Source organism: Perissodus microlepis, chromosome 20 (assembly GCF_051167445.1).
Source record: "Perissodus microlepis isolate ML-2025 ecotype Zambia chromosome 20, ASM5116744v1, whole genome shotgun sequence".
NCBI lineage: Eukaryota > Metazoa > Chordata > Actinopteri > Cichliformes > Cichlidae > Perissodus > Perissodus microlepis.
The window spans coordinates 17,278,874-17,291,033 of NC_140480.1; the positions used below are offsets into that span (position 1 = coordinate 17,278,874).

A 12,160-nucleotide genomic window follows, 5' to 3' on the forward strand; every position below is an offset into this window, starting at 1 on the left:
AAGTAAAAATAAATATGGTGAAATAGGACATCCTTGGCGAATACCACGTTTCAGGTCAAATCTCGGGGTGGAGCCGTTAATCATTTTAATAGAACTATTGCCATTTGTGTATAAGGTTTTGACAGCTTTACAGAAAAACTTGCCAAAGCCAAATTTTTCCAAACAGTGGAAAATAAATTGATGTTCAATTGTATCAAAAGCCTTATAAAAATCCAGGAAGAGAATGAAGCTATTGTCAGGTACCAGATCAGAGTAATCAAGTAAATCCAAAACCAGTCTAATGTTATTAGAAATGTGTCTGTTTCTCATAAAGCCTGATTGTGTCTCATCAATAATTGTTTCCAAGACCTCTTTAATTCTGTTAGCAAGTATTAAAGCCATAACCTTATAGTCATTATTGAGCAGGGAGATGGGTCTCCAATTATCAATAAAGAGTAAGTCTTTGTTTGGTTTTGGAATAAGTGTTATGAGACCTTGAGTAAGAGAAGGAGGGAGGGTGTTATAAGTCGGACCGTACAAATCGGGTCTACCCGATCCGTACCGCGCATGTGCAGGGGTTTTCTTCTTCTTCTGTTCGTTTAATGGCAGTGTACGAGGATACCGCCACCTGCTGACTGAGCGAATGAACCCTACTGTAAACTGAATTTGTTGCGGATACGGATTATCCATTGTTTAAATGTCCCGGTAGTCGAAAAGGAGGCAGAGCTGCTGAGAAATGCTAGGAGCTAACTGGGCGCTAACCGTGTCATTCAAATATATTGAATGTCGCAATGTTGGCAAAGAGAGGAAGTGACGTAAGATTTGCGCATGCGGGGTACCGATCGGGTTTCCGGTACGGATCGGGTAGTGACAGCTGTTTTAACAGAATGTGGAAAGTAGCGATGTCGGAGGAAGTTGCCAAGGCTTTGCAGTCGGTAGTGGAACGGGTGAACCAGGCGGCGGCCCGGCGGCCTAAGGTAACTGCAGGCCGGGATGCTCCGCTCGGTAGCGCCGCTGCCTTCGCTCCTCTCTTGGGGCCCTGAGAAAAACGTGCTGCGGCAGCACGAATCGTTATGTAAGGCTGCCAAACACTTCAACCTTTGAATGGGAGACAGTCGGGCTTGCGGCAGCACTTTCATAACACCCCATGCATGCAGCGTGACGGTGCGTGCGGGGAGCATGGTACACGCACTCTGGCTGTGTTTGCGTGTTAGTGGGTACAGATGATGTCTGTCAGTTACTCATTCCATTATTGTGTGACTGTTGCTCTATGGGAAACGTCCACGAGTGTAGATGTCCTTTTCAACAAGTGCCACTCCATTCAAATAGAATCAAGGTTGATGTAGGTCACAGCTGTGGGAACATGCTGTGAGCTGGTTTATCTAAATGATGAGGAGCAGCTGAACGATCTGTAGCAGGATGTGGATGCAGCCGGAAGCATCGTTGTTTTGGATGATGCTGACAGGGCTGACTCACTCCTCTGCAAAAGACCTCTGCTTGCATGCGGCATCACACGCTCCTCTGCTGATGCTCACTGATACGGATGAAAAATGAGCTTTTGTTGTCCTTCCTCAGACACTACCAGCTGTACCACCCCGCCTTGTAGCTGTCAGCAAGACAAAACCCCCAGAGATGGTTGTGGAGGCCTACAAGCAAGGGCAGCGGAACTTTGGGGAAAATTATGTGAGTGTGCAACACTGCCAGTGTCTCTGAATGACCTGTGAGGAGAATGAAGGTGGACAGTAATACAGATGATTGACGTTGCCCTTCATTTCTCCCTAGGTTAATGAACTTGTTGACAAAGCTTCAGATCCTCTGGTAGGTTCACATATTTTAGAAGATTGGATTGCTCCTCCCCCACCGCAGACCTTGACAGTGTTTCTTTTCCCTTCATCCAGATTTTAGAATTGTGTCCAGAAATCAAGTGGCATTTTATCGGCCATCTACAGAAGAATAATGTCAACAAACTTTTGGGTGAGTGACCATCAGCTCTCTTGTAGAGGTCACAGACCTGCGAAACGCTCTCTCAGAGTGCTTTGTGGTTATTCTAAGGTTTTATGTAAACCTAAAAACATCTTGTCGTTAGCAGGTCTGAAAATTGGGTAGATAGAACCTCAGATGAACAACAACACGTCATATTACACTGTGTCATTATCTGTTTTAACAAAACAGTGTTTGAAAAAAGTACACTCTTACTGCTACCATAGTAATTAAAGAGAGAACAGTCAGGTACTTCTAATCGTTACAAGCGCGTCTATAAAGGCAGACGTTTTGTCAGTGTGATCATTTGGACCATTCGGGTGTGTGTTAACAAAGGGAAGACAATCAGCAGTGATCTTTGAGAAGCAGTGTGGGAAGGGCCATGACGCTTGTTGGGTGTACTTTCTCTTTACCATGACTGTACCAAATTAAAGCTATTTCTAAATAAATAAATGAATACATACAACAGCATGATGCCCTTTCATCCTCATTTTTGCAGGAGTGCAGAATCTCTTCCTTGTGGAGACAATCGACTCTGCAAAACTGGCTGACAGGGTCAACAGCTCGTGGCAGCGCATCAGAGGAGCCAGCACACAGAGGTTAAAGGTCATGGTTCAGGTCAACACCAGCGGAGAACAGAGTGAGTGCTTCTTGGGTGTGACGATCTGATCACCAACACTGCTGCTGTTACGTGAACAATGCGTCAAATGTTTGTCTTAGGCAAACATGGCTTGCCACCAGAGGACACGGTCAACACGGTGAAGCACATAGTGACACAGTGTCCCGCCCTGCACTTCTTAGGACTCATGACCATTGGGCGCTACGGCTATGACCTCACTCTGGGGCCCAACCCAGACTTCCAGGTACGAAACAATTACAGAATGGCTACATTTACCTGTGGTCATTTTTGTGTGCACCAAGAAAAATGAAAAACACTATTAATATTAGTGTCAGTCTGTAATCCTAACAATACACCTTCACAGATGCTGCTGAGTCGGAGACAGGAGGTGTGTGACAGTCTGAAGCTGCCTACGGAGGACGTAGAGCTGAGTATGGGTATGTCCACCGATTTTGAACATGCGGTGAGTGTCACTCCTGTATGGAAGCTGGTAACAGCAATTTAAAAAACTTTGAGTGTCCAAATTCTGAAATCAAATTTCTTTTGCTTCAGAGCATGCACTTTGATTAAAGTCAATGATCCTCTGTAGGTCATGAATGTCTGTGTCAAACCCTGCATCAGCACATACATTGCATTTCCTAAAAGTTGAACTTTGAAAAAATGTCAACATTGTACCGGCACTGCAGAAAAGATCAGTGGAGTCATCGTGAAAATCTGACTGTCTGCACAAACATTTGTCCTTGGAGACTCCTCAGCATTGTTGCTGATATTTGATTTGAATCTGCACATCCCATTTTCCTCCTTTTAACTGTTGTTTTTGTTTTCTTTGCTTCCATATAAAGATTGAGGTGGGTTCCACCAATGTGCGAGTGGGTAGCATCATATTCGGCAACAGGGAGTATCCCAACAGTGCACTGAACACTCCTAATCCCAGTCCCGGTCCCAGTCCAGTTCCCAGTCCCGAGAAAACATCTAAGATGGTGTCAGAAGATGCCGCCAAGAAGATGCAGCACCTCACCGTGTCTGAACGCTAAGAAAGAGCCTCTCGTTCTTTGAAATACCTTTAATTAAAAAAGCAAAACAAAAAACAAAAGAGCTCTGCTCTTCACATGCAGAATGAACAGAGCGGTGAAGCAGATCTTTTCCACACAGCCTTGTGGAGCTAGGATTGAGGAATCCTGCATTAATTGTAAATTGTATTTGCCTAATCCTAACTTTTTGTGTGCCCTTGTTGCAGTTTAAGCATTAAAGTGGCATTTGGCACAGAGCTAGAAAACCTTTTTAACGTTGTTTAACAAGTGTTATTAACGTTTAGTGCCCTGACTTGCTCCTCATGGAAAACCTTTTAGTCAAGATAACTGGATACAAGACAAACAACTGAAAACACGACGACTTCAGTGTTTTTGCGTGAGGTTTCTTTGGATTCTTGTGCTGGTGTGTGATATTTTCTACTTTTCCACTCAAACACATGACGGTGCTGAAATGTGTCTCCCACAGATCAGGACCTCCACACAGCACAGTGTACCACTCTTGTTGAACATATGAAACAAAGACCTGATTTAACAAATAAATCATTTATCCCTTTATAATGACACATTGTATTGTGTGTTTGATATTGTTCTGTTTGGTGTGCCAAAGGTGACAAAACTCTATTCTTGATATTAATAAACCTGAGCGTAAACCGAGGAAGTGTTTCTGTGTAGCAGTCTCGTGTCCGTGCTGTGGTGCTTTGTTGGAGGTGAGTGTGAGGGTTAACCTATGCAAAGTGGTGATTTTGTTTCATCATCCAACTAGGTTTTCACACTGCAGCTCTGATGGTGTAGCAGTGGTTTATTTACCGGTATCACAAGATCTGTGTGTGTCTTTTGTTTTTTTTTTTCTGTCAACATAGGGAGAAAAAAGGTCAGTTTGTGATTTAATGTGTGGTTACTGTCCTACCGAGGCATTTCAGCATTGTTTGGTTTGGAATCTGGCTCACAGGGAAGCCGAAGCCAAGCAATAAATTTTATTGTTGAAACAATGATCCATTTGCTGTGTATTTCTTCTCCTTAGGACAAAGTGGCGCAAATAACAACAACAACAAAAAAAAGAGTTCAGCCAAAGTTTTTTTTAATTATTTTTTTATTAAGCATGTGAAACAGGCACCCAGACCACAGTAAAAAACAGAATATTTCCAGAGTGGCAATTTAACATTTCTGAAAAGGCTTTAGTGCATATGATATCTATGGATCTGAAATTGGATCTAAACTCTGCATTTAAGAAATGATCAGAAATCTTAAAATGCTGTCCTGCTAATGTTTGACAGTCAACTTGGCTCTAGCCCAGCGCAAAAAAAAAAGTCACTGTTCAATAAATAAGTTTTGTTGAAACACAATCTAGTGTCAGGAATGATAAGTGTAGAGGCTCTTGTAGTATTAAATCCTTGTAAAAGGCATTAGAAAAGGGCAGCCAGTATCTATACACACATTCCTGTTGTTAATATCATAAACTGGCTCTACAGATAGATCTGGTATACTACAAACAATACATTGTCTGTAGAAAGATGGATGGTAACACTTTAACATTTCATTTCACACAAACAAGCAGCATATAAAAGGTTTATAATATAACTGTAAGCCTATCTCGACGAGTGGTTTAATATTGGTATAGCTTCTGTAAAGCACCTGAAACAATATCAAAGCTGTAGCTCTAAAATATTCAATAGGTTAAATAAATATTATTATATATAGCTAAATATAGCTATAGAAACTCACAATGCATTGAATAAATCAACCTAATGTATATCACAGAATCATGATGTCATTGCTATTGTGGGCAAAGTATTGTGAGTTAATCTTTGAATACCTGTATGTGCGTATTTAACACAGTTCTGGAATAATTATAAACTATTTATTATGCTGCTTATAAAAACTAACTGGGACTCAAGCACTGAAATGGGCGCAAAAGGAACCAAAGGCATTATAGTATATGCAGAAATGTATGTACCTGATGAGTACAGCTGAAATCCTATGGTTAAAAGTTACAAAACCTGTGTGAAACTATGTGTAACACTAACAATGACCAAAATTAAATACTTGTAACAACTTCAGCATTCTCATTTTTCTTCATATACAATCACAAAAATGCTTTTTCCTGCACTTTAAGATAGAAAAGTGACACGTCCAGTGTTGTCAGGATTACACAACAAACCGTTTTGAGTTACTGTGGAAAAACTAAAAGGAAAGGAAAAAGCCACATGACCCGGGACACAAAATTGTATCTGCAGATTTGCGCGTACCATTTATGGCTAATATTAGGACCAAGTGTCTCCTCCTACACCTTTTTATTTGGGTGAGCAAAGTCTGTCTGCTCGTGTCATTTCACACTCACTGATTCTGTTCACACTCACGTTACACCAGTTTCTTGGCCTCAAAGAAGCTCTTCAAGTGCTTCATCTGCCAAATACCAGTGACGATGAGGATGACCGTCTGAGCAATGGACCACCAGAGAACACGCTGGTTGGTGCTCTCACTCGTCATGCGAAAGCGCTCCTCACGATACTGCAGAAGACAACCAGCACATTCAAGTCACTGCAGTGGCTTCAACTCCAATACTTTTGACATAAAACAGAACTGTTTTGTTTTGTTTTTTTAAACTCACCCTCTGGTAGTTTTGCTCCTTCTGGATCTGTTCGACTTGGTCCAGCAGCTGTCGGACTCGTAGCTGCAGCTCGGTGAGTTTGTCCTTAGCTGCAATTTCAGGATAGTTGTTGGTATGTTCTCCCACTTGAATGTCCAGATGCACTCTCTGCAGTAACAGACACTTCAGATTTACATGCTTTTCAGTCAACTTCAGATCAAGAACTTCCTTAGAATAAGCTAAATTGATGTACTAACTAAAACCTTAAGTTTTATTTGGGAAATGGTGACTACAGCTGCACACTGTCCTTATGAAATAATTTTTTTTAGACCTTAAAATTTCACTCCTGTCTGGAAGCAAAAAGTAGCAGGTTCTCCTTCCACAGAGGAAGAACAATGACATCAGTGGGATTCTTTGGTGCTAATGTATCCTTGATTATGATGTTTTCACTCAAAGCATAGTTGAAATGCTAGCACCAAGGTCCCAAGAATATTGAACTGTACTGGTTTAAGAACCTCAGCTAATCTGGTGGAAAAACCTTCCAAGAGGCTCGAACAAAAGGATCAGAATGGGCTTAGGTCATTTCCAGCATAGCTCAACACACCCATATTTATTGGTGTTATTTTACAGCACATACATTATGTTCTCTGGATACTGGCATATTGTTTGCTACTTCAGTCTGAGGTCAAGTGCAGACTAGTGCCAGACCAGACAGAAAGTTAAGAGGCTTTTTTATATATAAAGATTAAAACAAACAAACAATATCAGTGAAAACTATTTTTAAGCTCACTGATGTGCCCAAAAAAATATATTAACATAAGTCTAAGATGTATGATAATAAATAGATAATGCAAAAATACAAAAAGAGACAATACTTTTAATTTATCTAAGGTAGCACTGTGCTTCTAGTGACTTGACTCTACATTTTCACTGCTGATCAAACAGCATTAAGGTAGGCTGCCACTGTTGTTGTTGCTTCGTTGCGTCTAGGGTTAACTCACCTTCAATCTCAGACTTTCTGAGAAATTTAAGTTTTTAGACACAAGTAAATGTGTTATCTAACACTGTTGTGAAGGTCAAATACTTCAAAAAGGGTGACAGAGTTTTCATTTAAGAAATCTGGTCAACTTTGTATTACAAGGATTATTTATCAGTTATAAACTTACCCTTATGTAGCTAGGGTTTTACCATTACTTTAAGACCTAATTCATCAACTAATTTTTTTAAATCACTTAATTTAATAATTTAATTATTTAAATTTAATTATCTGCGGGTATTCAGCTCATTTTTTAGCTACTTTTAGCTAGCAATTTCAAACTTACCAACTGAAATTGCTCAAATATAAACAATCTCTACCCATTATAATCATTTATACACTAAACTTGACTAACATCACACTTTTTGATTCTTTTTCTTTTTTAATGATTTATCAACTACTTTTAGGTCATTTATTTTTTAAACCACTCATTTAATGTACAGTTTAAACATTTATACACTGCTTAACATTACTCAGTTATTGTTAAACAAATGATAATTATTTTAAATGGAAAGCAGTCTGGCAGTTCAAAAAGTCAGAGGTGCACTTCTGTACATACCAGTTTTCCACCTGCAAACAGGGCCATCTTGGTAGAGTTTGAATGCAAACAGATCTGATGCTCTCCAGGTGTATGGGAAGTAAATGTGAACCGTCCATCCGATCCATACTGACGCGAAAGGATGATCTGGGGAATGTGTAAGCAGCAAATGCTTAGATTTAACTTATATGTTCCATGTGCAGGTGTGTATTAGAAAACTATGGAGCTAAATTGGTATCAAAAGGGTTGCAAAAGTGTATGTTATAACCAAGAAGGGTAAACTAAGATTTACAAATGTGTGTTCGTACTCACAACTGCAGGCTCCAATCCATACAGGTGTACAAAGCTTTTTGAATGAAGGTAAAACTCTTTTGCAAATGCAAATATCCAAACCTGAATAAATACTCATCATTTATGCACATTTTTAAGTTCAGCTACATAAATTTTATGATTTTTGCTTTCAAAAGGCTTCCTCCACAGATCAATTCAGAGATGCACAGAGGGGTTTGGGACTCTTTTCACAGTGTCAGCTTAGAACAGATCCACAAACGTAAGCAGCGTTCAAGTCCTCTTAAAAAACTGGAAGATCTGGCAATCTTGTGGATTTCTGCATTACTTCAAACAACACAGACATTTTTGTTTTCTAAATAAACAAAAAAACCTGTCACCCTTCACTTACAGATCCTATACAGTAATATATGAAAGGTTAATATATGGTTCAAATATGCTGCTGCTTCCTGGTGGATGCTCTTCCGCTACAAAAACAGCCAATCAGTATGCCTCTGCGGATTGGAGAACAGCACGATAAGCCATCCCTCTGGCTCATCCTCTTAAGTTAGTACAAGATAACTATTCTGCTGTATAATCGAAATATAGATATAATTCAGGTAATGTGGGATAACTACATCTGAATCACCTTACCAGTCTCAGAACACAGCACAATAGCATTCATCTTAGCTTAATGACTAACAAACATATGTAAGATTTATGAAAGCAAAAATGATCAATTTAGATAGCTGAACTTAAAAATCTGTGTGTCAATGATTAGCATTTATTCACGTTTTCATATGTGTATTTTGTAAAATTGTCTTTTGTGTTTTCAAATTGCTTTGGATTTAGATTTGAGCACACATTTTTGACTATTCAAAAATACAAATTGTACCATTTTGCAAATCTTAGTTTACACTTGCGGAACATAGAGCATTCATTTGAGAATAATTTCACTCCATGGAAAATTACCTCTCATGTGTTTACCTTTGTGTCTGGATCCTTGATCTCCACATGCATCCCAAGACCAGGGGTGGATGGAAGGAAGGAGCCGGTTTGTTTGTCCCACAGTTGAGTCCTGTACTTTCCTTTTAAATAAAAAAAACAAAACAAAACAAGCAAACATACCATCAATGGATCATGTAATCATTCACTTCTGCACTGCTAACACAGCCAGTAAAGTGTGTTTATATTAAACATACTGTTGGAAATACTATCATAACACTGAACAAGGGTATTTACACAAGATGTACAGGGTCAGGACATAAAAACACACTGAATGGTAAAGCATAAAAAGCAAAATGTAAGTAAGTAAACACAGTTTATTTTTCTTTTTTTTTTATTTCAAATATTTGATGCATTAAAGTGTAAATATACAACAGTTCTCAGTGGATCTGTAGTTTTAACAGCCTTTAACATTTATGCATGTTTGGGTATAAAGGCAGATTTCACTTTTGGAAATGCTGGAATTCAGTTTTCTGACGTTCTAAAAAGCATTCATGAAAATAGCGGAGTCAGCTTAAGATCTTAAAAATGCAAGTGGAACAATCTCTACATCCTGACAATATGCATATTTCTGTTCATGTCAGGCAAAAAATTGTTTTTAAACACAAAATTCACGAGCTAGTAAATGTATCTGTGTACAGAGGCCTAAATTGGAGTTTCTAAACTCAAAACACCACTGCTGCAGTTAGTAAAATCACTGCTGGCAGAGCGTTGAGAGCAAGACCAAAATATTAAACTGTAAGGGCCAAAACACTCAGTAGAGTTAACGGAGTGTAGCATCATAGAGTCACCTTTTTTTTCTTTTTTTTCTTTTACACCTAATTAAAGCAGCATTAAAAAAACCTCTCATTTCTGAGATCAATTTAAGAATGTTTTAGCATTCTGAGTGCAGCTGAACCCTTACACACATCCTAAAAATGCATAAATACATAAAATGAAAAGATGTGACACATATAAAAGCCCTGTAAGGTAAGTACAATTTTGTGGATACTGTTCCTAAAATTGGTTAAAAAAAAAAAAAAATACTGTCATATATTAGGTGCATCACCATCATTCTCCTCAGATTTCTAGTAATATGAATATTGTTACCCAGTGTGAAAAAGAAATTGAGTTTGGACAATTTTTAAATAAAAAAGTCTTGGTGAAAGCGTGTCATTTAAATCTATTACACCATAAAACTACAGTAAAGATCCATATGCTTAAAATGTACCGAATCAAGTGTACTGTGAAGGTTACTTGCCACAAATAGATCTGCGGGGAGCAGTGCCAATGCATTCATCCGAGTGAAGGTAAAGCTAAACCTTCTAGATGTGGACAAATTATGAATTCAAGGCTGGCACAAATATTTACAATACTATTTCGGCAATACTTGACACTAATATGGGTTGTTTATATATATATTTATATTATTTATACGTATGTTAACCCGTCCAGTTTTACCACGTACAACTCCAACTATGCTAGCTTCAGGTGTAAAATACTGTTTAGCTAACTAAGATTAGAAACTCACTTTAACATATTTTTTAAGTATAAAGAGACAAACCGATTGCCTCTTTAGTAGGCCAAAACTTGACAGTTTGCTGCTTAAACACTTTTAACCGGTGTGAACACCGTGAAGAAGTCTTCGTGTGGTCCCCGTTGTCATTTCCAACGCAGCATCTCTGCTGCAGCCAGCTGTTAGCGTGTACTGTTAGTTAGCTAGGTTATGCTAACAAGCGAATAGTCCTTACCAATAACCATGGTCTCATCCGGAATTTCTTCAATGAAACATTTTTTCTCCGTCTCCCCTATGTGAAAATAAAGGCTGTCGCTTGGATAAATCCAAGTTAGTAATAAAATAACTCCAGCAGCCGGGAAAGACAGCATCTTGTGGCCTCTTTCACTTGGGCGCATCAGCACAGGAAGTTGTAAAGCCGCTGCGGCTACCTGACGTTTCTCTCTCGGTGAAAAAAGGAAGGGGATTTCCTAGTGTAAGGAGGTGCCCTGAGTTTAACCTCTCAGGCACGACTTTCTTCCACGCTCGTCCACGATTCACCCCGTGAATAAGTTTTATATTTTAGTGCACAGACCTTTTTAATAAATTCAATAAATAGATCTAAAAATCCTAATCCTAAATCCTAACAGAAACCCACTGTATTATGAAAAAGAAAAACATATTAGTAGTGACCGAAGCCTCATCTTGGAATTGTTGGATTATTCAGATGCAGTTGAAACCAGTTTTTTAGTAAAAGGACTAGATGTTACAATGCCTGATAATGCATTGCTTTAAATGGAGAAAATCTTGAGGGATGGCTGTTATGAGGAAAGGCAGCCCAGAAACTTTACCAGCGGGACACGTCGTTGTGTGCCTCAACTTTCGGTCTTTTACCCAAACTTATCTGCCATTTTTCCTCTCTTGGTTAGGTTTAGGGATTAGAGATCTGATCTAGGTTATCATATTAAAATTTGGGACACATCGTCAATAGTGGACATTGGATTCATCGGGTGTTTCAGCCATTATCACTAGACACCCTCATCCATTGAGGCCCTGCCAGGGTTGATCAGGCCCCGGAGTGTGTCACTGGTTTATGTTAAATTGTTATTTCTCTTCTTCTTTCTTCTGTTTAGTATTTTGTTTTAGGCCTTTTTATTGACTTGATACAAGTGAGTTCTGTTTCCTTTTTATAGTCCCTCAAGGTGACAACGTCGTATGTTTTAGAAAGATATTAATAGTTTGATTATAACTAATTTCAGTTTATACCCAAAATATCTAACCAGCTTTAGTCACCAAAGTATTGTCCGCTAGTACTAATGGTATCAATATTGAAAGTTAATATTTGTATATATGCCACTGTTATGTCATTTAGCTGTGTATCTGTGTAATTTAGGCATGAAATCAGCAAAATCTGTAAAACTGGTCATTTAAGCTATGAGCATGTTAGCTCTTTTAAAGCTTTAAGCCAGTGAGTGGTAGTGATTGCAGGCTGGTGCCACAACAGTACAGTACATTTAACACTTGAGTTGATTGATTTTATTGGTCTGAGACTTAGGTGGTGCAGAGCAGCACCTCATTGCGAGACTGACACAGAAAACTGCGTGACTGACCTGACACATTCAATTTTAGCATGCAAGCCAATAA

General features: G+C 38.9%; 2 protein-coding genes across 3 annotated transcripts; one reads left to right on the forward strand and one right to left on the reverse strand.

Moving 5' to 3' along the window:
• The first annotated feature begins 781 nt into the window (after positions 1 to 781).
• plpbp (pyridoxal phosphate binding protein) lies at positions 782 to 4,601 on the forward strand. Of its 2 annotated transcripts, none has more exons than XM_084917469.1 (8): positions 782 to 956; positions 1,555 to 1,662; positions 1,762 to 1,797; positions 1,878 to 1,953; positions 2,459 to 2,599; positions 2,680 to 2,822; positions 2,943 to 3,041; positions 3,421 to 4,601. In XM_084917469.1, the coding sequence occupies exons 1-8, from the start codon at positions 867 to 869 to the stop codon at positions 3,610 to 3,612; spliced, it is 885 nt and encodes a 294-aa protein (XP_084773595.1). In that variant the 5' UTR covers positions 782 to 866; the 3' UTR covers positions 3,613 to 4,601. The 2 variants fall into 2 exon arrangements, with proteins under 2 accessions (XP_084773595.1, XP_084773596.1); XM_084917470.1 differs by lacking the exon at positions 782 to 956 and adding an exon at positions 985 to 1,054.
• Positions 4,602 to 4,670: 69 nt separating this feature from the next.
• Positions 4,671 to 10,970, reverse strand: tmed4 (transmembrane p24 trafficking protein 4). Its single transcript, XM_084917472.1, has 5 exons — positions 10,773 to 10,970; positions 9,025 to 9,125; positions 7,792 to 7,917; positions 6,218 to 6,364; positions 4,671 to 6,117 (listed from the first exon to the last, which is right to left on the reverse strand). Exons 1-5 carry the CDS (start codon positions 10,933 to 10,935, stop codon positions 5,968 to 5,970), a joined length of 687 nt encoding a protein of 228 aa, XP_084773598.1. The 5' UTR covers positions 10,936 to 10,970; the 3' UTR covers positions 4,671 to 5,967.
• Between the last annotated feature and the right edge of the window lie 1,190 nt (positions 10,971 to 12,160).

Bases quoted from the DNA above. Each gene is read 5' to 3' on its own strand.
- plpbp (XM_084917469.1), top strand. From the start codon at position 867: ATGTGGAAAGTAGCGATGTCGGAGGAAGTTGCCAAGGCTTTGCAGTCG. The intron at 1,663-1,761 runs GTGAGTGTGCAA...ATTTCTCCCTAG, and splicing joins GGAACTTTGGGGAAAATTAT to GTTAATGAACTTGTTGACAA. The intron at 3,042-3,420 runs GTGAGTGTCACT...TTCCATATAAAG, and splicing joins CCACCGATTTTGAACATGCG to ATTGAGGTGGGTTCCACCAA.
- tmed4 (XM_084917472.1), bottom strand. From the start codon at position 10,935: ATGCGCCCAAGTGAAAGAGGCCACAAGATGCTGTCTTTCCCGGCTGCT. The intron at 7,918-9,024 runs GTAAACACATGA...CACATTCCCCAG, and splicing joins TCAAGGATCCAGACACAAAG to ATCATCCTTTCGCGTCAGTA. The intron at 6,365-7,791 runs GTATGTACAGAA...CTGTTACTGCAG, and splicing joins TGTTTGCAGGTGGAAAACTG to AGAGTGCATCTGGACATTCA.